The sequence below is a fragment of the Schistocerca gregaria genome, chromosome 2, assembly GCF_023897955.1.
Source record: "Schistocerca gregaria isolate iqSchGreg1 chromosome 2, iqSchGreg1.2, whole genome shotgun sequence".
NCBI classification, from domain to species: domain Eukaryota; kingdom Metazoa; phylum Arthropoda; class Insecta; order Orthoptera; family Acrididae; genus Schistocerca; species Schistocerca gregaria.
In genome coordinates, this window is record NC_064921.1 from 869,187,873 (window position 1) to 869,215,060 (window position 27,188).

The window sequence follows — 27,188 nt, forward strand, 5'->3', positions numbered from 1 at the left end:
ATCTCGACTGCTAGTGATACGAGGCCGTTGGTTCCCTGCACGACGTTCCGTATTACCCTCCTGAATCCACCGATTCCATATTCTGCTAACAGTCATTGGATATCGACGTACGCGAGCAGCAATGTCGCGATACGATAAACCGCAGTCGCGATAGGCTACAATCCGACCTTTATCAATGTCGGAAGCGTGATGGTACGCATTTCTCCTCCTTACACGAGGCATCACAACAACGTTCCACCAAGCAACGCCGGTCAACTGCTGTTTGTGTATGAGAAATCGGTTGGAAACTTTCCTCATGTCAGCACGTTGTAGGTGTCGCCACCGGCGCCAAGCTTGTCTGAATGCTTTGAAAAGCTAATCTTTTGCATATCACAGTATCTTCTTCCTATGGGTTAAATTTCGCGTCTGTAGCACGTCACCTTTGGGGCGTAGCAGTTTTAATGGCCAATAGTTTATCTACCAGTTCTCAAGTACACTTACATGATCGTTGTGGATAAATTTATTTAAGCGATCTTCATCAAAACCCAAAGGTATTTCTGAACATGGAATGTCAAAACGGTCGTCCTTAAAACGACAAAACTATTTTCTTGGTGTGCTCTGTCCAATGGCATTATCCCCATACAAGGCTCATATACCTCTGGTTGCCTCCTCTGCCGTCAACCCTGCACTGAACTCAAACAGAAATGTTCTGATTTCTCCACTTGGCACTCCATTTTCCATCGTTCACAGCTCCATTCCCTATCTTCAAATGACAAAATTACAATTTGTTAACTCAAATAGCAACAGTGAACTATAAATAAAAATGCAAGTTGATAAATAAATCCATATAAACCGGAATACCAACATGCAATACAAAAACGCTACGATTGTATGCACCAGACCAATATTCTACAATTTTCAGCACTACTAAAAGTTCAAGATGACCTCTGTGGACACCTATGTCTCATTTTCTTCCTGACATCTAGCAGGAAGGTATAAAAACGGTAATCACTACTTCTTCAGCTGATCGTCTGTATTAACAGAAGCGTGATTTACGTCCGTCCAATCGAACTAGGCAAAGTGGGTTGGAGTATTGCTCTAGTAGTTTACAAGCATACAACAAAATTCCAAATATCTCTGCATCAAACTACAACTACATTGGTTGTCAGCGTACTTTACAGAACTAGCCTACATTACCTACTTCTACCAATTAATATATAATTTCGCTGATTACACATCCCTGAAGGCTCTCTTTCACTATGGATTTATGGAATGACGTATTAGAGCAGCCTGTGCTATAATATTTCCTGATATTAATTCTTGTGCTACAGTAATACTCACCTTCTTTTTGGAAATGCTGTCGCCAATGGCGTTTTGGATGTGTTCGAGTTCTGATTCACTAATTCTAGGATGATCCGCCGGGTTATCATACACAAGCCACCACCAACTGATAAACCATAATATTCCAATCGTACCAGTGACGTAAAACACTGCTTGCCAGTTGAGAAAGTGGATGATCAAGCCACACAGAGGGAACGTCAGTGCAGCACCCACAGAGCTACCTGCAAAATTTAGGAAACAGGTAGTAAGATAGTTCATCAGCGAATGATACGAACATTGGCAAGCACCATTATAATGTCCTTGCCAAATGAAAATGTATCTTATAATCTCAGCGTTGTATTCTTCCCACTGAGAATGAAACCGAAAATGTTAATTTGTGAAAAATGAGCATAAGGCAACCATTTACATCCTCTAATAGCCATTACTGTAGACTAAAGTTAAGCTCATGCAATTATTCACAGTTTATATAAGAGCAGACTCTAAAGTATTCTAGACGTTTATTTCTTTTTTTGGAAATGCATGATTCTATTGACAGGACTGTAATTACAGATGTAGCAAATGTCCATTGTCTCAAGAAAGGGAAACTAGTTAGCTTCTTCTCGTGATGAAATCAAGTGGAAATTTATTTGAATTGCTATAGAAAAACTGTGGAAAATGCATCTGAATCGCTGAGCTTTTACATGTAACCAACAAACCGCCATCTCTCAACAGCTTTGCCTCATCACTGGGTCCATGTCCATACAATGATTGGGTAAGGGCAAGCTTCAACAGTCGTTGTATGACATAGTATTTCAAGGTTATTCATTCATTGTGGTCTGTAGACCCTTTAAGAAGAATCCTCAAGGATTGTATGAGTCGCCAACAGTGTTTTTAATGAGCAGGGTTGTGAGAACGGTACAGACCTCTACAAAAGGAAAATTTCAACTTCAGAACGGGTAACAAAACATATTTTATTGAGAGAAGCTGAACTGAAGCTGTAGATTTGTTGTAAGGGTTCTGGACAAGAGCGATGTAAACGAAACCACGTACGTTTAGGGATCAAGGGTATAAGAGGAATAATACCATTGTACATGCTAGATTTTCTTCAACTATTGGTGCGATTTAGATTAATATGAAATTAGAAGTAAAAACTTCAAGCAGCTAAAATCGCTGTAGTACAGCATTTATTTTGATTACCAATTTCAGTAAACTATGCTGCCATCTTCGCTTATGTAAAGCATAAGATGGAAATTCTAATCACATTCGGATCAGATATAATGAGGTGTGATACTTTTTACATAATGTGTATATAGACCACTTCAGTGACTCTCGACAGTGTGCACATTATACTATGCCATATCATAAAAAAAGACATTTGAAGAACATGAAACGGCGTAAAATGAGTATGCTTTACAACTAAAGTTTTAAGACCAGTGGATGACAGCATAGTAATATCTGGTATTTATTGTTTGATCCTGTATTGAAATCATGAATCTTTCCGTCTCACTGTATATATTGCCTTTTCTTAGCCATTTGTTGGATGCACCTTAATCGATGTGTGGCTGTGTTAGATGATACGGGTGCTTGCCATGTAGTGTTTTCTTTTTCCGATTTACTTCCTTTGTATCTGTTGATGTTATGTGATCTAAAGGGTTATAGAAGTGGTTAAGCTGATGTATTTATATGAGTGATTTCTTTGTGTATTTTGCTAGTTTCTGTTCGTTCTACAAAGAATTTTCTAAAATTGTCTACCTGTCCATAATGTAGGTTTCTTTCCTCCTTCCTTTCTGCTTAATGTGAATCTTTCTGCTGCTGAATGTATGTGATGTATTCTATATTTATGGCATTGTGATCATGTAAGTGTATTGAGTGCTTCTAGGTCTGTGTTACTCCATTTCACTACTCCAAATGAGTATTGGTATAGCATAAGTATTTATAGCTTTTGTCTCGTTTCTAGCTGTCAATTTTGTTTTCAGTATTTTTGTTAGTCTTTGTCTATATTTCTCTTTTAGTTCTTCTTTAATATTTGTGTTATCTATTCCTATTTTTTGTCTGTATCCTAGATATTTATAGGCATCTGTTTTTTCCATCGCTTCTATGCAGTCACTGTGATTATCCAATATGTAATCTTCTTGTTTAGTGTGTTTTCCCTTGACTATGCAATTTTTCTTACATTTGTCTGTTCCAAAATCCATATTTATATCATTGCTGAATACTTCTGTTATCTTTAGTAATTGGTTGAGTTGTTGATTTGTTGCTGCCAGTAGTTTTAGGTCATCTATGTATAGCAAATGTGTGATTTTGTGTTTGTATGTTCCAGTAATATTGTATCCATAATTTGTATTATTTAGCATGTTGGATAGTGGGTTCAGAGCAAGGTAGAACCAGAAATGACTTAATGAGTCTCCTTGGTATATTCCACGCTTTATCTGTATTGGCTGTGATGTGATATTATTAGAATTTGTTTGGATATTAAGTGTGGTCTTCCAATTGTTCATTACTATGTTTAGGAACTGTACCAATTTAGGATCTACATTGTATATTTCCAATATTTGTAGTAACCACGAGTGGGGTACATTATTAAAAGCTTTTTGGTAATCAATGTATGCGTAGTGTAGCGACCTTTGTTTAGTTTTAGCTTGATATGTCACCTATGCATCTATTATCAGTTGCTCTTTACATCCTCGTGCTCCTTTGCAACAGCCTTTTTTTTCTTCATTTAGCTGGGTTTGCTGTGTCTGCTTCATCTTTAGGCTTCAGATAAGTTATTCCTTGTGTACGTGTATCAGGGAATGTGTATGGGTCTACAATGTAACTGTTAAATAATTTAGTTAGATGTGAATGTGTTGAGGTGAACTTCTTTAGCCAGAAATTTGCTATTTTATCTTTTCCAGGGGCTTTCCAATTGTGTGTAGAATTAATTGCTTGGGTGACTTCATGTTTCAATATTATCACTTCAGGCATTTGTGGTATCATCTTGTATGTGTCTGTTTCTGCTTGTATCCACCGTGCATGCCTGTATTGTTGTACTGGCTTTGACCATATGTTGCTCCAGAAGTGTCCCATGTCTGTTATGTTTGGTGGATTGTCTCTTTTAATGTGTGTGTTACCTATTGTCTGGTAAAATTTCTTTTGGTTTTGTTGAATGTTTGGTTTTGTTTCCTTCTATTTTCACTTTTTTTGTATCTTCTAGGTCGTTTGCCCAAAGCTTGTAATTTCTGCTTCTTTTCATCTAATTGCTCTATTGCTTCTTGTTGTGAGATTTTACCTAAACTTTTTCGTTTTTGTCTCATATTTCATTTCTTATAAATTGTGTTAGCTGTCCGGCGTCTTTTCTCAGTTTTCCTATTCTGATCTGTAGCCTATGTTGCCACGCTGGTTTTGTGGGTTTCTTCTGGGTGTTGGTTGGTTCCGATCTCTGCCTAGTGTGTATATTTAGTGTAGTGAGTGCTCCTATGTAAACTAGTAGTTGTAACTCTTCCATAGTTGTGTTTTCATTTATTTTGTTTTGTGTGATTGTGTTGATAGCTGTTATTGTTGTTTCGACTTGTGGGTTATTTGGCGGTCTATGCAAGAATGGTCTAATGTCTGTATTTGTCTCTTTGTATTCTATATATGTCAGCTGAAATTTTTCTTCTATATCTAACATGTGTGTCACTATGTGTTCTATTTGTGCTTGTTCTGGTGGCTGTCTTAAGATTTTGTTTTCCTCTGATTGTTTAATTGATGTGTGTTGTTCTTTGTTTGTCTGCTCTGGATGTTTGAGTCCATTACTGTATTTTCTTCTTCTTCTGATTGCACATTATTTTGTTCCAGTATTTGTTGTACTTGTTGTTTGATGTGTTCTGATTCTGACTTGTGTATCCTGTTATTTTTTATTTTTGCACCGATCTGATCAGATAGTCATTGTTTTGTTAAAAATTTTAATTCTGGTAATAAATGTTGTTTATACTTGTGATCTGTATCCAGTTGTATTGGTTCCTAGGTTTGTTGCTTGGTAATAACAGAACATGAGGTACCGGTTAACTTCATCTGACCATCTCATCCTCTGTCTTTGTTTTCCTTATAGGATGGTTGCAGGAAGCATATCCTGCAAAACACCTCTATTTGGATTTAAATCATTTTCCAGTTGGCTAGCAGTGTCGTTACCATCGTGGGCGGGCATAGGGTTCAAGCGTCGTCCCTGACCATGACGACACCTGTCCAAGGCTTCTTTAGTTCTGTCCTGAACCAACTAATCACACTAAAAGGGGGGTTAGCCCTGTTAGTGGTTTATTCTGTTCGTCGCCTTTTACGACTGGCAGAACATACTGGAGGCCTATTCTTTTCCCGGGCCTCCGCGGGATTTATTATTATTATTATTATTATTATTATCGTTTCCTACTTTCAGGACCTTCTTTCAAACAGAGGTAAATACGTTGTTCTCAATGCGGTGGAATCTACAGACGTCGAAGTTACTTCTGGAGTACTCCGAGGGAGTGTTGTATGGTCGTTTCTGTTTACAGTATATAGAAATCATCTTGTGGATAAATCGGTTTCTTAGATTGCGGATGATGTCAATAGGAAGCTTGCATGGCACTAAAGCAGAGTGACTGAACACAGTTTTCCGAAATTCCATCGCGAAAGAAGAGGAAGTAAGTATCCCTGAATTCGAATCAAGAACAACTGCCAATATGAGTAGCTCAGAAGTAGATATCCTGGCGTAGCGAAGCACCTTAAATCACTTAACAAAGAAAAGGTCTCCTTTCCAGATTGTATTCAAGTCAGGTTCCTTTCAGTGTGTGCTGTTTCAATAGCTCCGTACTTAGCAATCATATACAACCGCTCCATCGTCGAAGATCCACACCTAAAGACTGGAAAGTTGGCCAAGTCGCACCAATATCCAAGAAAGGAAACAGGAGTACTCTGCTGAATTACAGACCCATATCGCTAACCTCGATTTGCAGTAGGACTTTTGAATATATAATGAGTTCGAACATTGTGGGTTACCTCGAAAACGATTTATTGACAAAGAGTCAACACGGATTCACAAAATAAAGTTCTTGTGAAACATTAACAGTTTTTTTATTCTCACGAAATAATGAAAACTATCGTTAGGGGAATTGATTCCATATTATTAGATTTCCAGAAGGCTTTTGTCAATGTTCCTCAAAAGCGACTCCTTATCAAATTGAGTGCCTCCTGAGCACGTCTTAGTAACTGACGGATAGACATCGAGTAAAACAATGTCTGGCATTCCTCAATTAAGTATAACAGGACCCCTGCTGTTCCTAATCTACACAAACGATTTAGTAGTCAATCTGAGTAGCCCTCCCAGATTGTTTGCAGATGGTGCTGTCATTTACTGTCTTATAAAGTCATTAAATGATCAAAATAAACTAAAATAAACTGCAAAATGATTTAGACAAGATATCTGCGTTGTGTAAAGAAGTGGCAATAGACTATATAATAAAAAGTTTGAAGTCATCCACATGAATACTAAAAATAATCCTCTAAATTTCTATTACAAGAGAAAACACAAAAATCTAAAGCCTGTGAATTCAACCAAATACTTAGGGTTTGCAATTACGAATAAAATAAATTGTCACGATCACATAGATAATGCAGTGGAGAAAGCAAACAACAAACTGCGGTTTACTGGCAGAATACTTAGAAAATGCAACAAGTCTACCACAGAGACTGCTTACACAACGCTTGTCCGCCCTCTTCCCTATTACTGCTGTGCGGTGTGAGACCCGCATCAGACAGAACACCAAAAAAATTCGAAGAAGGGCAGCTCGTTTTGTATCATCGAGAAATATCGGAGAGAGAGCCACGGATATGATACGCGAGTTGGGGTGACAATCATTAAAACAAAGCCTTTTTTTTCGTTGCGACAACTGACAAGTTCGTCCTCAGAATGGGAAAATATTTTGTTGACGACCACCTGTATAGAAGAAATGGTCACCATGATAAAATAATGGAATCAGAGCTTACACGGAAATATTTAAGTTTCGTTTTTCCGGCGCGCTGTTCGAGAGTAAACGATAGAGAAATAGCTCGAAGGTGGTTCGATGAACCTTCTACCAGCACTAACTTGTGTATTACTGAGTAATCATGTGGATCTAGATGCAGATTTAGATTCAATCTACATAATACATTGTCGAATTATTATATACAGGGTGCAAAAAACAATACCTCAACTGCTATGTACGTTTCCCTATTATTTGTCGAAAGAAATCTGCTCACATTGGGTTAGCATAAAAATAAAAATGAAAAACCGTATGTAAAATGAAGGAAGGAAGATTAGGGTTTAACGTCACTGTGATGATAATAGAGACGGAGCACAAGCTCGGATTAGTGCGAGAACACGGAAGGAAATCGGTCGTTCCCTTTGAAAGGAACCATCCCGGCATTCGTCTGGAGTGATTTAGGAAAATCACGGAAACGATAAATCAGAACGATCGGACGCGGATTTGAACCAACATGAGTAAAGAATGGTAAATAGTAATATATACAGGTGTTGTTGTAGTAGGACGAAAATATTGTGTGGTTGACTGAGGCGATCCAGAAGACGTGCAACCTTACGATTACGTAGCGCACCGTGAAGCAAGAAACTTTAAAGTGATTCCGATCCCAAAACTTATTTTATACGCAAACGGTACATTTCTGGACATGGTTTTCTTATCAAAACTTGACCTATGATGTCCCCTCTACGACAGCAAGAAGCCCATAACAGGAATTGTAAAACATCGTTTATTTACAAATTATAACCTAACAAACTGTGTGATGTAAATGATGAGATGCATAATTTCAGTCACACTTAGAAGATAAATAATGCTGCTATAACAGTTGAAGTTATTCTTACCCATGACTGCGCTCATAAATTTCCCTCTTTCGCTGGTTGGTATCCACCTCGAGATCATGTAGTTGAGGGATGGCCAGCAGACGCCCTAACGAGACAGAAGCACATATGCTATTTCTCATCAAGAATTTCCTTAAATAAAATCCTCTACCGGACCAATAACCAACTACATGAGTCATTCTAAAAACGAAGAACGCTTTTACGTGAGCCTCGCTATTCTTCCACCGCCAACGCCAACGTCTCATAGATTTTCCTAATCGTTGGCGTCAGTATGAATAACAACAAGCAGGAACGGTAGTTAACTACTTATTTGTGTGATTTTAAGAGGTGTCACAAAATTAACTATCCCTCTAAGTGCGAGGCAACGGCCTTGCCGCAGTGATACACCAGTTCCCGTCAGATCACCGAAATTAGGCGCTGTCGGGCGTGGCCGGCGGTTGGATGGGTCTGGGGCCAGATGAGCTGTTGCCATTTTTCGGGGTGCGCTCAGCCTCGCGATGCCAACTGAGGAGCTACTCGACCGAATAGTAGCGGCTCCGGTCAAAGAAAATCATCGTAACGACTGGGAGTGCGGTGTGTTGACCACACGCCCCTCCTATCAGCATCCTTAGTGAGGATGACACGGCTGTCGGACGGTCCAGATGGGCCACTTGTAGCCTGAAGACGGAGTGCTCTAAGTGCGACGTTCGTACTATAATATGGTATCTTAATTCCAAAAAATTCTGCTTTATCGAAATTTACCGCCCGATAACTGAAGTTATGAAAATGTGATGAATTAAGCTACGGTAAGAAAATCTTGCACCTTGTTAATGGAAGACCGAAGAAATTTTCGTGACGAACGATCAGGCCGACCTTCAGTTCTGTCTGACGAAGGAAAATTCAACAGGATAGACGCTTCACTGTTGATTGGCTGAGCATGTCCTTTCTTGAGACTTCAGGTTCAGTTGTTTATAAAATTACTTCTGGTGATTCGAGCTACAGAAAAATGTTTGACAGGTGCGTTCTTCGACTTCTGACAGCTTAATACAAAACACAAAGAATGATAGTTGCAATAAGTTTCGTACTTGATACGACGAAGATGGCGAGGACTTTTTGAACAATATTGTCACTGGTGATGAGAATTGGTTTCGCCTTAAAGTTCAGAAGCAAGGCGTCAGTCAGTGGAATGACATCTTTCACGATCCCAAACAAAACCTTAAAAATGTGACTACGAAGGCTTTCCCGGCGTAATAATTGATAATATTCTTCTCGGGTATACAGCCGGATCATAACGTCTTCATGACACAATATTTCCGCGGTCCAACTGGCCGCCATCTTCAGGTGAGAGTGCTGGTGCACGATCTCGCCGGAACTGACTTCCCAGCGCAAGCGGCGGCCCCTATTAGGTCGCAGAAGACCCACAACGCGTGCGCGAGAAGATGCCGTAACTGCCCTCTAGCGCAGTAGACATACCCCGCCGCCAGTGATGGAAACAGGCGAAATCGAGATATCGCTGTCAAAAATTAAAAAATAAAAATAAATAAAAAAATTTATTCGACGATAGAACCACAGACCGTTGTTTTTTAATGTCAGATAACACTGGGTCCCAAGTCTTACTTAAAAGAAAACCCTTGTCTCTATTAATAAGATTGTCAGATAACCGAATCTCTATGGATTCTTTTAAAATACATCCTAATAGCGAGATGCAGAGGCAACCATTTGTATCTCGTCATATAGTATTCTGTGTCCCTCGGTGAGACAGTGTTCCGCCACTGCAGACTTTACAGGTTGAAGCAGCCTTGTGTGCTGCTGATGCTCAACACATCGCTCCTGAATGGTCCGGATTGTCTGACCAGTATAAGCCTTTCCACAGTGGCAAGGGATCTTGTACACACCGGGCTGCATACCCGAGAAGAATATTATCAAAACCTTTAAAATCCAAACAAATCCTGACTTTCTAAAAGTCTACGCCTACCGTGTTTTGTGATCGAAAGTACGTTCTGCTCATCGACATTATGCCCGGAAGAGAGGCCGTAAATGAAATGCCCTACTGTCAGACTCTTCGCCGACCGCGCCGCGCGAAATAAATGGCGTGGTCGTCGTCCAGAAGCACTGTGCTGCTTCTCGATAACGTTCTGTCGCGCTCTGCTGCGATGACGATTAGTTTGTTTCGCAGATTAAGCGGGAAGTTTGTCTACGTCTAACTAATAGCCCAAGCTTGCCCTCAGTGATTACAATTTTTTCTCAAATTTAAGTATTTTTTGGGTAGAAAGCCCTATGGAAATGGCAACGAAAAGAAAGAGGACGTTACTGAGTCATTAGGCAATTTGGAGGCAACTGACAGTGCAGAGGACGTAGAGAAACTTATGAATCACTATGACAAATGTTTGAATTTGATCACCGACTGTAGAAGAATATCTAAGATATTGTAAGGGTACAGACACGTTACTTAATTTCAAACAACTTCTGGGAACTCAGCCAGGTAACACTTTCAGCGACCGTCGATATTTCGCGGAAGAACACCGCGCCATTTTCAAGGCAAACTGCAATGGACAGGCGACTTACATGCAAATTTAAAACCTCGGTTCTCGGACTGATGCAGGAAAGATAACATACACACTGAACACTAGTGCCACCAAAAATGACCAAAGTCAGAGATATCGACAGTGAGACTCCGAACTCACAGGTGAATTAGCATTGATTCTGTCCCTCTGTTTAGAATCTGACTCTCTCCTTTGTTACTATCGATACTTTCACTATCGATATCTCTGACTTTGGTCATCTTTGGTGGCGCTAGTGTTCAGTGTCTGTGTCATCTTTCCTGCATCAGTCCGAGAACCGAGGTTTTAAAATTGCATGTAAGTCGCCTGACCGTTGCAGTTTCCCTTGAAAATAGCGGGGTGTTCTCCCGCCAAAATATCGACGATCGCTGAAAGTGTTACATGGCTCAATTCCTGGAAGTTATTTGAAAGTTGTATACAGCAGGAGAAACTCGGGTCTCTCGTTAGTTAATATTTCACGGGTTGTGTGAAACTGCTGTCTTTATTATACTTGAGTAATCGTTGATAAATGGCTTTTAGATAAGTTTAAGCAGCGTTATTATCATTAGGTAAGATACTGACATGACTCTCGGTGTGTTGAGGTTGGATTTTAATGTCTGCAGTGCTCATTGGCGTCGTGCAGCAGAAAAACGCTCTTTACACGAGTTTCAGTCATCGCAAGTGGTCGCTCAGATTCTGCAGAGCAGTGCTTCGCGCCATGGAGCTCCCCCTTGGAGAAGCTCCATGATTTTGTCGACACAGATCCAAGAATGTAGAACGAAGAAAAGAGAAGAATTTGACGACAGAAATCTGTCAGAGGAGATGTACTTGTGAAACGACTAAGTTATAAACTGAGTTCTAAACTGACCAATAAGCCAGGTTGCTTCCAGAGTGCATGGCCTGTTCGCCTTCATTGCAAAAAAAGCTTTATGGGAAGAACAGGTGGAAGAATTGTCGGTTCCCTCTGGTACAGGATAAAAGCGTACTTCAGAACGGCGGAAACCCTCACAGTGTCAAAATATACTGTAAAATAAGTTTTCTTTTATGTGGTTAAAAGAAAACGTCTGGAGAAACAAACGTTCTTCTTCTTAGAATGACCCTCGTAAATTATATTTTCATGAAATTTCTTTTCAAAATTTATATTTACTCTAGGCATGAAGGTTGTTCATTAGGCATTTATACACAACCAGGTGTTCGCATGTATTTAGCTTTCTCAAATAAGATTACTTTATTTCATGTAGAGGACGTACTCACCCCACACATTCCTTGGAATATCCTGAGGGCTACCAAAGCTCTGTAGTCAAGTGATGCAAAAAGTGGTATTAGCAGTGCGGTTAGAGAAATCATAAGGTTGCCCAAGCCAAACACAATCTTTGTGCCGTATTGCTGGCTAAGCATTCCTCCAGGTACCTGGGCTGCCCAGTACAGCCAGAAAAACGCTCCCATGACAACGTTTTGCTCCTGTTCATCCCAGTCAAATCTGTTCTGTAGAAAAAAAAAGATTGAAATTCGTACAAGCAAAGTTTTCAAAATAACAACTGCTCAAAAGACGTTCTTCAGCACCCTCGTGACTGCGAGGGATAAGGAAACGATAGTGTACCTAGGAACACAAGATTTTTTTTTTTTTTTGGGCGGAGGGATTTCAGTCTGGTGCCAAGACACTTGAAGGAATAGACACTAAGGATCGCCAAAAGCAGTTTCTGCCATTTTCTACAGTTTTTGTTGTTGCTAGATATGACGTCGCGCTTTTTACAGCATCGTGTTCTGCACATTTAAGCGCCGTAAAATACTCTGTTCAAAAGAATTAGAGGAACACGTGTATCAACGTCCGGATCTATTTTGCCACAAGCGGTACCTGTAGCCTTATTGACTGGTGTCCTAGTGTTCTCTAGTGAGATACACAGATGGCGGTTGTCATTTGTGGACGTTGTATTCAACCTAGCACATGCAGTGCGAAATCTTAATGCAGTGCAAGTTGCAAGTGCGGTCTGTTTGACTCGAAAATAATGGACTTTCAGTCGTGTTGCTGCAGATGCCAGTGCCTCTCCATGTGCCATCCACAGGTTGTGGAGACGCTACAGCGAGACGGATGAATACACATGGCGGGTTAGACAAGGTCGCCGATGCATTACAACACCCAGTGAAGACCGATATCTGACCGTCTCTGCTCAGCGGCATTGTACGGATACCGCCAGAGCACTGAGATCTCAGAAGGAGCCGCTGTGTCTAATGAACTGTAACGAACAGGTTTCGAGAAAGGACCTTACGACCCAGACGTCTTATTCGAGTACCCCGCTTGGCAAGACAACACCTTGCAGCTGGCAAATTTGTCACTGGAGAAAAGTGTTATTCAGAGACGAGTCCAGGTATCCTCTGACGCAAGGTAATGACCTTGTTCGTGCGCGGTGACTCGTGGTGAGCGGTGCCTGCCAAATGTTGTCCAGGAAGTCGACAGGTTTACGAGGTTATACTGCGGATATACTTGAGTGTTGACAGTCACACAGATCTTATTGTTGTCCATGGTCGCCTTACCGCATTGCACCGAACAGATCCTGTTGGGCTAAGTGGTGGCTCCTGCATAAGGTGGTGGCCCTGACTTCCTTCTAATGCCTTGGCCTGTGTGGCGGATGTCAGTAGGGATGTCTTAAGCAGCCTAGACGTTGAAGTAATGGAATGGCCAGCGCTGCGTTTCGACCTAAACCTTACCACACATATGTGGGACGTGCTTGACAGATTTGTTCCCAGTCGTCCTGTTCCACCACAGACCCTCCAAGAAGTCTCATTGGGTCTCATTGAAGAATGGGAGCAGATACGACAGCGTGACTTCTGTAGACTTATACGGAGAATGTCACATAGGTGTCGGGCAGTGGAAAACGCTCACAGTAGACATAAACGTTATTGAAGTTCTCGAAGTCCAATGAAAAACACCCAAGACGACCGATTGAATGATAGTTTCCACATTGTTTTCGACACCTGCTGGACGTTCCAGCTATTTTTATGTAAATCATCGAGTATGTAATGATGTTTCGTTATGTACTTAATTTGTGGAAGATAGAGGTACACTCCTAAGCTAAAACGATAATGGTTCCCGGTGGCCTCAGAATATGCCCTACCAACCGATCCCTTCTTCTAGTCAAGTTGTGCCACAAATTTCTCTTCTTTGCAATTCTAATAAATACCTCCTCATTAGTTATGTGATCTACCTATCTAATCTCCAGCATTCTTCTGTAGCACCACATTTCGAAAGCTTTTAGCCTCTTCTTGTCTATACTATTTGTCGTACACGTTTCACTTCCATACATGGCTACACTCCATACAAATACTTTCAGAAACGACTTCCTGACACTTAACTCTATACTCGATGTTAACAAATTTCTCTTCTTCAAAAAAGCTTTCCTTGCCATTGCCAGTCTACATTTTATATCCTCTCTACTTTGACCATCATCAGATATTTTGCTCCCAAAATAGCAAAACTCATTTACTTCTTTAAGCGTCTCATTTGCTAATCCAGTTCCAGCAGCATCACCCATTTTAATTGACTACATTCCATTATCCTCGTTTTGCTTTTGTTGATGTTCATCTTACATCCTCCTTTCAAGACACTATCCATTCCATTCAACTGTTCTTCCAAGTCCTTTGCTGTCTCTGACAGAATTACACTCCTGGAAATGAAAAAAGAACACATTGACACCGGTGTGTCAGACCCACCATACTTGCTCCGGACACTGCGACAGGGCTGTACAAGCAATGATCACACGCACGGCACAGCGGACACACCAGGAACCGCGGTGTTGGCCGTCGAATGGCGCTAGCTGCGTAGCATTTGTGCACCGCCGCCGTCAGTGTCAGCCAGTTTGCCGTGGCATACGGAGCTCCATCGCAGTCTTTAACACTGGTAGCATGCCGCGACAGCGTGGACGTGAACCGTATGTGCAGTTGACGGACTTTGAGCGAGGGCGTATAGTGGGCATGCGAGTGGCCGGGTGGACGTACCGCCGAATTGCTCAACATGTGGGGCGTGAGCTCTACACAGTACATCGATGTTGTCGCCAGTGATCGGCGGAAGGTGCACGTGCCCGTCGACCTGGGACCGGACCGCAGCGACGCACGGATGCACGCCAAAACCGTAGGATCCTACGCAGTGCCGTAGGGGACCGCACCGCCACTTCCAAGCAAATTAGGGACACTGTTGCTCCTGGGGTATCGGCGAGGACCATTCGCAACCGTCTCCATGAAGCTGGGCTACGGTCCCGCACACCGTTAGGCCGTCTTCCGCTCACGCCCCAACATCGAGCAGCCCGCCTCCAGTGGTGTCGCGACAGGCGTGAATGGAGGGACGAATGGAGACGTGTCGTCTTCAGCGATGAGAGTCGCTTCTGCCTTGGTGCCAATGATGGTCGTATGCGTGTTTGGCGCCGTCTGGTGAGCGCCACAATCAGGACTGCATACGACCGAGGCACACAGGGCCAACACCCGGCATCATGGTGTGGGGAGCGATCTCCTACACTGGCCGTACACCTCTGGTGATCGTCGAGGAGACACTGAATATTGCACGGTACATCCAAACCGTCATCGAACCCATCGTTCTACCATTCCTAGACCGGCAAGGGAACTTGCTGTTCCAACAGGACAATGCACGTTCGCATGTATCCCGTGCCACCCAACGTGCTCTAGAAGGTGTAAGTCAACTACCCTGGCCAGCAAGATCTCCGGATCTGTCCCCCATTGAGCATGTTTGGGACTGGATGAAGCGTCGTCTCACGCGGTCTGCACGTCCAGCACGAACGCTGTTCCAACTGAGGCGCCAGGTGGAAATGGCATGGCAAGACGTTCCACAGGACTACATCCAGCATCTCTACGATCGTCTCCATGGGAGAATAGCAGCCTGCATTGCTGCGAAAGGTGGATATACACTGTACTAGTGCCGACATTGTGCATGCTCTGTTGCCTGTGTCTATGTGCCTGTGGTTCTGTCAGTGTGATCATGTGATGTATCTGACCCCAGGAATGTGTCAATAAAGTTTCCCCCTTCCTGGGACAATGAATTCACGGTGTTCTTATTTCAATTTCCAGGAGTGTACAATGTCATCGGTGAACCTCAAAGTTTTTATTTCTTCTCCGCGGATTTTAATTGCTAATCCGAATTTTTCTTTTGTTTCCTATACTGCTTGCTCGATATACAGATCGAATAACATCGGGGATAGGCTACAACCCTGTCTCACTCCCTTCCCTTACCTCTGCTTCTCTTTCATGCCCCTCGACTCTTATAACTGCCACCTGGTTTCTGTACAAATTGCAAATAGCCCTTCGCTCCCTGTATTTTACCCCTGACACCTTCAGAATTTGAAAGAGAGTATTCCATTCAACATTGTCAAAAGCTTTCTCTAAGTCTACAAATGCTAGAAATGTAAGTTTGCCTTTCCTTAATCTAGCTTCTAAGATAAGTCGTAGGGTCAATATTGCTTCACATGTTCCAATATTTCTACGGAATCCAAACTGATCTTCCCCGAGGTCGGCCTCTACCAGTTTTTCATTCGTCTGTAAAGAATTCGCGTTAGTAATTTGCAGCTGTGACTTATTAAACTGATAGTTTGGTAATTTTAACATCTGTCAACACCTGCTTTCTATGGGATTGCAATTATTATATTCTTCTTGAAGTTGGAGGGTATTTCGCCTGTCTCATAGATCTTGCTCACTAGAGGGTAGAGTTTTGTTAGGCCTGGCTCTTCCAAGGCTGTCATTAGTTCTTTTCCTGTAGGCAATATCTATCTTACCCCTAGTGAGATAAGCCTCTACAGCCTTACATTTGTCCTCTGGCAATCCGTGCTTAGCCATTTCGCACTTCCTGTCGATCTCATTTTTGAGACGTTTGTATTCTCTTTGCCGGCTTCATTTACTGCATTTTTATATTTTCTCCTTTCATCAGTTAAATTCACTATATCTTCTGTTACCCAAGGATTTCTATTAGCCCTCGTCTTTTTACCTAATTGGTCCCCTGCTACCTTCACAATTTTATCTCTCAAAGCTACCCATTCTTCTTCTACTGTATTTCTTTCCCTCATTCTTGTCAATCGTTCCCTAATGCTCTCCCTGAATGTATATGCATAGGGAGAGCATTAGGGAATGATTGACATGAATGGGGGATAGAAATACAGTAGAAGAAGAATGGGTAGCTTTGAGAGATGAAATAGTGAAGGTATATATATAAACTATTTTGTACCTTGAGACAGAAAATGTCTTTTGCAGTGGAACATGGCATATTTGCATATTAACTGAGTGTCGTTAATATCTTATTTTTTACCTCTCTTGAAAATTTGTGTAATTTTCCAGTAGCTTCAGTTTCAAAATGTATTTCATCTGTAACTGGATTTCTGCTATTCTTGCTTAATTGGATTTCACTTACTGAGTATTGGTGTGTAATAGTTTTATAATGTAACAGGTAGACTTCTTCTATTTCAGTCGAATGTTTGTTCCTAGGTATATGACCGTGTTATGCCTTGTAACTTTTTTTTACATTTGGAAAAACCTTAATTTTCGCAGCTTCAGGACAAGACTGGAGCACACAAAAAGTGAATGCCACCAGTTGAAGACTGTATAAGTAAGTAAACTTTTATTACAAATGTGGCTAGAGATAAAGTTTGAAGCGTGTCCCCTGTGTGTGTGTGTGTGTGTGTGTGTGTGTGTGTGTGTGTGCGTGTGATGTGGAGTGCCCCATAGGGCTGACTGCACCAATGTCAGTTAAAATTTAACCGCAGTTAAGAACGTATTTAATCCCGACCAACTCAAAGTTCGGCGGCGCCAGACTCATTATGGCCTTAAAGGTAACTGAGGTTGGAGGCTCGTTTACTTTCAATTGCTCACGTTTAAAAGGAAGTAAACACACACTGTATTAAGACGGCGGCGCCTTTTGATGTTCTAGATACTACAGAATATGAATAAATGTTGCACCCTGGCCATGTAAATCATCACCGCTACCATACTGATGTACTTGTGAAAAGGAGAAATCCTTTTGAAGATTACAGGGTCAGGAAACTGAAAGACAGATTTCATCTTTCAAACGAAACAGTGTGGTGGTCAAATCAACAAGAGGTTGGAATTTCCTGCTTATCAGATTAACCCTGTGTCGCTCATGAACAGACTTCTAAGATTAGGGGGCGAATGCAACTGTCGCATTTCATACGGATACTGGTGAAACTGCTAATGTACATAGAACAACAGCGCAAAGAATTACCAGTTATGTATCAGGGATCATAGCAACAATTTCTCCACAATATATGAAGTTTCCTTCTCGAGCAGAATTAAACTTTTTGATGAATGGTTTCAGCATACTGGATGTATTTCTTCGATTCATTGGTACAGTGGACTGTATTCACATAGTGGTAATATCCCCTGGGAGATATGATGCAGAACGTTTCTTTAATAGAAAACCATGTTTTTCATTTAACTGCCACATCATCAGTGAAAACAATTTAATAATACATGACACTGCTGTTCAGTGGCCTGGAGTGAAATTAAACCCGGAACCGTGCGACTGCTACGGTCGCAGGTTCGAATCCTGCCTCGAGCATGGATGTGTGTGATGTCCTTAGGTTAGTTAGGTTTAAGTAGTTCTAAGTTCTAGGGGACTAATAACCACAGCAGTTGAGTCCCATAGTGCTCAGAGCCATTTGAACCATTTTTTTTGAAATTAAACTGTGTTGCTACATTTGACCACACTACACCGTTCCGCTTTTCTGCATTATAACATTTTCGCATTACGTCCAACCAGCTGTAAAAGAATCTCAGTTACAAATCCTAAGAAATTCGGCGTTCATTCCTTGCCCTTCATAGTTCAGTAACAATACCTACGTTATCATAACAAACTGAAAAGCGTGCGTAAGTACCAAGTGGGCTAGAGGTAAATACCACAGACAGTGGTTATCATTGTCTTTGCGAATGTATTGGGCACTTTCCTTTGTAACAAACGGAGTTAACTGTGGTCCATTTCTCTGTTAGCTGAACGTGTTTTGCTAACCGGTTAACGGTGGTGCAGTGCACTGGCAACTTAATTATGATTAAGTTTTAACCGTGATCATGGTACCCACATCTTTTCAATCGACTGTAGAGCAGTCGGCCCATAGACTGCTCCGTGACACCAGTGGTCAGCGGGACAGTGCAGCTTGCACACACTGTTAAGTCTGTTAGCGTATGCCTAAGGCTCTTTCCAAGCTTACTGTGCGCACACATTAAAGGCAGTTGGTAGCCTGCCGAACTCGTATGATCCATATGATATAGTTCGAATATGCAGCTCCTGTCGTAAAACACAAAATAGCGAAAATCAACCTTGTAGCAGTCAGCCGTGACCAGAGATACCAGCTGTAGGTACTCGATACAGAGTGATACAACTGTGTGCTTTCTTTATGGAGCCAAATGTGAGCTCTACGGCGACGAAAAAAATTCGAAAGTGTCTTCATGCGATCAATTTAGGCTCTGGACCAGTTGTCGTCAAACAGCAGCCCGAGGCCACATGCATCCTAGACCAGGTATTCCTGTGGCCCACTGCTCTCAGTGTTTTTTATAACAAGCTTCTAGCATCTAACAGCCAAATCGAAAGACGTCAGGTAACGTGAATAATTTCTTAAGAGCGTAGTTTCGCTGCTCGATAACAAACAAAAATACTTACAGAGACAGTAGTTTTTTAAGAAGTGATTAATTTTGATGGACGTTGAATAATTTGGCGGTGATTTAAGTAGAGTCGGCTTCTTACTTCAGAGGCAGAGGGGTAAGTAGCACGGCCACTGCCATGGAGATGTTTTATTGTGTGACGGGGCGGGAGGGGGGGGGGATGTTTTACTGTCTGACATCCAGTGCTGACAACTCAAATGGCGTGCACAACTCATGCCGATCAACTGGTGTGTTATAAATTTTGACACGGACGTAATATGGATGTACTTCACAGGCTCCGCAATCTTCAAATGCTGTATATATTTTTACCAAGGAATCTGAAATTAAATTAACGCTGTTGTAATACAATGCAATAAGTAGAAGAAAAAGACTTTCAAGACGTTTGGCGAGGACCTGTGAACGTGTCTCATACTGCATAATCCATTTAAATATAAGTATAATCACTTAACCATACGCTCACATAGGCAACACAACAACACAGCGTTATGCAACTGCTGAAGGTGGCAGCAACCAGAAACAAAGAGCTATTGACACGAAGTTATCCGAATGAAGCCGACTTTCAACGAGCAGTGCTTTGGGGCAGGTGGTAAACGTATCGCACCTTTAATATAGCTAGTCTGTTACAGGCTCATTCCTTACTACACAAGTGAGCCTTAGTGGCTCTCTGGTTTTCAATTATTCATGCATAGTTTGTCCACTAGGGCTTGGCAGATGGGCGTTGGTGCACTCTGGCGGCGAATTGGGGGGGGGGGGGGGGGGAGCAAAACGTTAGGCCCCATCCCGAGGAAGAAGAGAGTTGCGATCGGCACCTACGGAGAGGAAGCGGATTGCTTCGTGGTTGAGAGAGGGGAGAGAGAAAGGGGAGCTGCTTGTATGCCATGAGTCCATTAGGGTAGCATGTGCGATTGGCACCTTATGTCACTGAAGGACTGCTGCTGACTTCGGTAAGGTAGCCAAATGTGAACTGAAGTCACGCGTTTTTACGATGGTGACTGCTACTATTTCTAATGACATAAGTTTTCGCCTCAGTACTTACATCCACAGTGAACTTGCCTCTAACATAATCGCAACATTTTGAATAGATGGTTAGCTGTTTATTGGGATGGGTAAAAGAAGTGATTTGTCCGTTAACCTGTTCCGGAGCAGTGACGTCAAGTGATTTGTCATGCTATTAAAGTTCTGTTTGTCATTTATATGTTGTATTTTATGAATTTGTTTGTTAAACTGTTTTTTCTAAGTTCTTGATTTAGCCTGTTGCAGGCTACTTTGTGTATCGGGATGCAGGCGATATATATGTTAATCTGTTTCTCCTGCTCAGGAGATTACAATATTTGACTACTGTCGCTCGCCTTGTGAACAGTTGTCGTACGTAACATTTAATATAACAAATTGATCGCTGTATGCTTTCAATTACTCCACAATCGTAGGTCTTGGCATTTGTGTGGCTCTACGCTAAGCAAAGATTATAATAAAATCTTCTCACGAAGTGTTTTTAAAGTGTGGTTTTGAATTTATATTGGTACTTTACATGACTGCTGATTTGTACTATACTAGCTCAAGTAGTCTCACCTGAGGTTATATTTAATGTTTCGCTCCGTTCGCCTTAGCACGGAAGTTGGCCTTGTTATTAATTATAATAGTGTTTTTGTGTGTTGATATGTAAGTACATATTGCTTCGTAGGTATCGGTTTCAAGTTCTGATCGGTTGTAAGTCAGTGGGTCTGGTTGGCTGAATGTGCTGAATTCTGTGACAAATTGTCTTGTGGGTGGTTGTTCGCTGCATCTCGTCTTTGTATGCTTTCTTTAACATTGTTATTTCAATGTATTGATCTGTGGTTTGCTGGCCAGGTAGCTGCCTCACGATTACATCAGTGGTAGCCCGGACTGGTGCGTGCGCATCGCATGACCAACTTTCTCTCTACATTTCGTTTCTTGTTTAGTCATCCGTGGCTAGATGAAAAGAATTTAACTACGATGTGGACGAGTCGTGCCTTAGCTAGAGATACGTGGTCCTGTGTTTGGTCGAGGAACTTGGTACTAAGCCACACCATATTGTCCGGCAGTTCCGGGACAGAAGTTAAATTAGTTACTGGATCTTTTTCAGATATTTTGACATCTGCCACTAGAGTCCAAGGACCCCAAGACTCCGCTAGACCTAATGTACCAAGAGATCAATTAATAACTTGGCCATTAGTGTACCAGGAAGCAGGCGATATCAAGAAATCAATTAATAGCTTGGCCATTAGTTTGTTTACCTTTATTGGAGCCACTATTTACTTTCTTCTTCCTGTGTGTTAAAACTACCTTTGTGGGAGCTATACTGGCGATCTTATTATCCTGTTCATTAATGGCAATGTGATATTCATGTACTGCTGAGTGTTTATATACCGAAAATTGTGCCGACATACTGCTTACGCTATCGTAATTTGGTTGAAATCTTAAGGTGTGTTTTTTGTGATAAAATCATGTTCTTTATTCTTACTGAAGATTACGTTAATGTTGTAATTATAGTTAGCTAATTGGGTTGTTTTCATTGAGATTCAAGTGTCTTACATATTAATTGGTTGTTTCTTAACTTACGCCCCCAAAATCTCTGTTCATATTTATTAATACTGTAAAACTGTTTGGTGACCATTTTGCCAATTATATTTAATTACTGAGCAAATTGTTAAATTTAATGGTCAATAAAATTGTGTAATAAAAAGGAAAATGAAGGTTTGCAAATGCCTGGCACAGTCCCTTCCAAAATTCTTCACCGATCCACTCACGTTAATGTGGCCACTGCCTACGATCGAAGTTGTTGTTGTTGTGGTCTTCAGTCCTGAGACTGGTTTGATGCAGCTCTCCACGCTACCCTATCCTCTGCAAGCTTCTTCATCTCCCAGTACCTACTGCAACCTACATCCTTCTGAATCTGCTTAGTGTATTCATCTCTAGGTCTCCCTCTACGATTTTTACCCTCCACGCTGCCCTCCATTGCTAAATTTGTGATCCCTTGATGCCTCAGAACATGTCCTACTAACCGATCCCTTCTTCTGGTCAAGTTGTGCCACAAACTTCTCTTCTCCCCAATCCTATTCAATACCTCCTCATTAGTTATGTGATCTACCCATCTAATCTTCAGCATTCTTCTGTAGCACCACATTTAGAAAGCTTCTATTCTCTTCTTGTGCAAACTATTTATCGTCCATGCTTCACTTCCATGCACGTCTACACTCCATACAACTACTTTCAGAAACGACTTCCTGACACTTAAATCTATACTTCATGTTAACAAATTTCTCTTCTTCAGAAATGCTTTCATTGCTATTGCCAGTCTACATTTTATATCCTCTCTACTTCGACCATCATCAGTTATTTTGCTGCCCAAATAGCAAAACTCCTTTACTACTTTAAGTGTCTCATTTCCTAATCTAATTCCCTCAGCATCGCCCGACTTAATTCGACTGCATTCCATTATCCTCGTTTTGCTGTTGTTACGTTCGACGTCAACTTGCAATAAACACTCACACACAGCAGGTGGCAGCACTAGCAGTGGATGGTATATAAAACATGTGTGGGTGATGCGGAAAACAGTGCAGTCGTTGTAATGCAGAAACGAAGAGATTTATCTGATGTCCAAAAGGGCATGCTCATAGGCTTTGAGGCCAAGGGTGGAAGAGTTTCCTAAATGGTTAAGTTTTTAAACTGTTCGCATGCCGCCGTGGTTAAAGTATCACGTGCATGAAAAAATGGCGGTATCCAAAACCGGCGTGGATGTAGTTATGGTGCACCATAGACCCTAGAAGAAGGGGGTGAACGACGGCTGCAGAGATGTTTACTGGCCAATAGACGTGCAACAGTTGAGCAAGTGACCGTCCAGACGAACTAGGGGGGTACCAACGCGTCTCCTCAACGACCGTTCAGCGAACTTTGTTGCAGCAGGCACCTGCTACACGCATCCATGCTAACTACAGTTCGTTGCCGAAGTAGGCTGCAAATTGCATTCAAATACCACAACTGGAGGTATGGAATGGCGACAAGTGGCCTTTTCAGACGAATCGCGCGCGTTTTATGCTCCATTGGCGTGATAGGTTTGAAAGAAAAAACCCTGAAACAGTCGTCGTGTTCCAGGATCAGAGGAAGGAGTGTTATAGTATGGGGGAATGTTTTCTTGGCATTCCCTGGATGAGTTCGTCGTTCTGGAAGGCACAATGGATCAACATGTGTACGCATCTATCCTTCAGGACCATGTCCATCCCTACATGCAGGTTTTTCCTCAGCACGATGGCATCTGTCACCAGGACAATGCAACATGTTACACAGTTCACAGTGTACATGTATGGTTCAAAGATCGCCAAGACGAGTTCTATGCACTCTCTTGGCGACCAGACTCCCCACATCTGAACGCAGTCAAGAATCTGTGGGATCACCTCGATTGGCCTGTTCGCACTGTGGATCGCCAACCAAGAAACCTAGCGCAGCTGGTCACGGCGATGGAGTAGGAATGACTCCACATCCCTGTCGGTAGCTTCCAGAACCTCTGTGACTTCCTTCCTACATGTCTCGCAGCAGTCAGCGCTGTAAAGGTGGTTGTTTATTCCCTCGACAGGCGGGCACATTAATGAGACTGGACAGTGTATTTTATATATTACCTATTAATAATAAGCATTATATATGCAGCCTGAGGTGTTGCCCACAATCACAGTATTGAAACTTGAGCGGGAAAGTTTGTACGATCGCTGCTCAAGATATTCAAGAGGACTACTTCCAGAGAAAGCAAACTGATACCCTCATGGCAGTTTACAATTTTTCAGTACGCAATAAAGTTACATTGAGGAAACAAATGCCGTAAGTTTCAGTCATGAAGAGGGGAAATGACACTGTTAAATGAAATGTAGGTGGCACCTGCATAGACTGCGTTGTTGTTGTTATGATCTTCAGACCTGAGACTGGTTTGATGCAGCTCTCCATGCTACTCTACCCTGTGCAAGCTTCTTCATCTCCCAGTACCTACTGCAACCTACATCCTTCCGAATCTGCTTAGTGTATTCATATCTTGGTCTCCCTCTACGATTTTTACCCCCCACGCTGCCCTCCAATACTAAATTGGTGATCCCATGATGCCTCAGAACATGTCCAACCAATCGATCCCTTCTTCTAGTCAAGTTGTGCCACAAATTTCTCTTCTCCCCAATCCGATTCAATACTTCCTCATTAGTTATGTGATCTACCCATCTAATCTTCAACATTCTTCTGCCACATTTCGAAAGCTTCTATTCTCTTCTTGTCCAAATTATTTATCGCCCATGTTTCACTTCCATACATGGCTACACTCCATACAAATACTTTCAGAAATGACTTCATGACACATAAATCTATACTTCATGTTAACAAATTTCTCTTCTTCAGAAATGCTTTCATTGCCATTGCAAGTCTACATTTTATATCCTCTCTACTTCGACCATCATCAGTTATTTTGCTGCCCAAATAGCAAAACTCCTTTACGACTTTGAGTGTCTCATTTCCTAATATAATTCCCTCAGCATCATCCGAGTTAATTCGACTACATTCCATTTTCCTCGTTTTGCTTTTGTTGATTTCATCTTATATCCTCCTTTCAAGACACTGTCCATTCCGTTCAACTGTTCTTCCAAATCTTTGCTGTCTCTGACAGAATTACAGTATCATCTGCGAACCTCAAAGTTTTTATTTCTTCTCCATGGATTTTAATATCTACTCCGAATTTTTCTTTCGTTTCTTTTATTGCTTGCTCACTATACAGATTGAATAGCATCGGGGAGAGGCTACATCCCTGTCTCACTCCATTCCCAACCACTGCTTCCTTTTGATGTCCCTCGACTCTTATAACTGCCACCTGGTTTCTGTACAAATTGTAAATAGCCTTTCGCTCCCTGTACTTGATCCCTGCCACTTTCAGAATTTGAAAGAGAGTATTCAAGTCAGCATTGTCAAAAGTCTACAAATGCTAGAAATGTAGGTTTGTCTTTCCTTAATCTATCTTCTAAGACAAGTCGTAGGGTCAGTATTGCCTCACGTGTTCCAATATTTCTACGGAATCCAAAGTTATCTTCCCCGAGGTCGGCTTCTACCAGTTTTTCTATTCGTCTGCATAGAAATCGCTTTAGTATTTTGCAGGCGTGACTTATTAAACTGATAGTTCGGTAATTTTCACACCTGTCAACACCTGCTTTCTTTGGGATTGCAATTAGACTGTATAACAATCACAAAATTTCTGGGACTGAATTTTCTTCTGATGTGAACACAGACAAACACTTGCAAGTAGACTTTCATCACCATATTATGCCCTTAAAGATTTGTAATCAATGTGTAGGACCCTGTGCTTTTAGTTACATAGTATTCAGAATATTACGCACCAAGATAGTAAGGGAATGGGAGACAGAATATTTTTCTGTCTCTACAGCCAGGCATTGCTCAAGCACGCTTAAATATCAACATGAGCCAGCCGCTAGGCGTAAACATTTCGACATAATTAGTAGGTGTGTGACGCCAACACTTCTGAGCGTGAGTGTGAGCTAGCTCAGAGGAAAAGTGTAAGACAAGTTCAGACCAGCCTAGCTAATGTAGTAAACATTATGTAAGGAGCACAGGTAGTACGGCACAACATCTATCAGGAGTTTGACGGAGCAAACATGATGCTGAACAAATTGATTAAGCCAATACAGCAAAATTGAAGACCGCTGGTCAGTCGTAATGAGTGAGACTGATTCAGTCTTTAGAAATGACGTTGTACGGCACATCCGCTCCTAGATGCCCTAAATATTCCACCACTAGCCTAGAGATGGTCGATTAGTAGGCTCAGTGGCATTCATTTCGTTCGCACTCCAGTCTCTGGTTATTATATCGTAACGGCTTTTGTGAGGTTGTCCCAGTATTCGTCGTACTCTTGCTGCCAGATGTGATGTCTACCAATGCGTAGCCACTGATGAGTATGAAGCAGTATCCAGAACTAAAGTCACCACTGATCGGTAGTTCCGGCTCAAGGCAACAACAGTCTGAAACTTCAGTATAATTCGGGTCAGATGGCCTACCGAACTGGTCGGCCAGGATCGGCATTCAGCACGACATCACGGCATCCGAGTTAATGGTCCATCTGATGGGGCAACGTAGACAGTGCATGTGAGGCAAGCAGACACAAGCCGGAGTCACAGCCTCATCCGTAGCGCACCAGCGATAGCAGCAGACTAGCCGAAAGGGAGCGCCTTCCAAACGAACGGGTGGGCAACCCGCCACATTGCGTGTCACTGGCCAGGGGACGGATCTGACGTAGCGATCTTCAGCAGCCCCAAGTCTGGATCTGGATTCAGCTGATTTCACTCTGGCTTATGAAGCTGCCGCAGAAGAAACAGCGATGAGATGTTTTCTGAGAAATGAAAGAAGTAATATTGTAAGTAGGCCGTTTAGGTGTTTATGTTGGTAACGCCAGGTAGCGCTCTGTACGAAAATCACTGAGTGTGCTGTGTGCAGTCTGTGGCTGGTTGGACTCATTGTTGGAATATTCGCTTGTGCAGTGTTGGGCAGTTGGATGTGAACAGCGCGTAGCGTTGTGCAGTTGGAGGTGAGCCGCCAGCAGTGGTGCATGTGGGGAGAGAGATGCCAGAGTTTTGAAAGCGGACTATTTGGACATGTGTCCGTCAGAAAGAGGATATTTGTAACACTGGATATTATGAACTGATATATATGTGATGACTTTTAAACATTATTAAGGTAAATACATTGTTTGTTCTCTATGAAAATCTTTCATTTGCTAACTATGCCTTTCAGTAGTTAGTGCCTTCCGTAGTTAGAATCTTTTATTTAACTGGCAGTACTGGCGCTCGCTGTATTGCAGTACTCCGAGT

At 42.0% G+C, this 27,188-nt stretch overlaps 1 protein-coding gene across 2 annotated transcripts in view; it reads right to left on the reverse strand.

The window, feature by feature from the left end:
• LOC126335261 (sialin-like) overlaps positions 1 to 27,188 on the reverse strand; it is a 152,675-nt gene that overhangs the window by 67,227 nt on the left and 58,260 nt on the right. For both annotated transcript variants that reach the window (XM_049998304.1, XM_049998305.1), the window contains exons 3-5: positions 11,917 to 12,147; positions 8,147 to 8,231; positions 1,321 to 1,541 (exon numbers count right to left, since the gene is read on the reverse strand). In XM_049998304.1, coding sequence (XP_049854261.1) covers positions 1,321 to 1,541; positions 8,147 to 8,231; positions 11,917 to 12,147 — 537 coding nt within the window. The remainder of the gene's footprint in view (positions 1 to 1,320; positions 1,542 to 8,146; positions 8,232 to 11,916; positions 12,148 to 27,188) is intronic.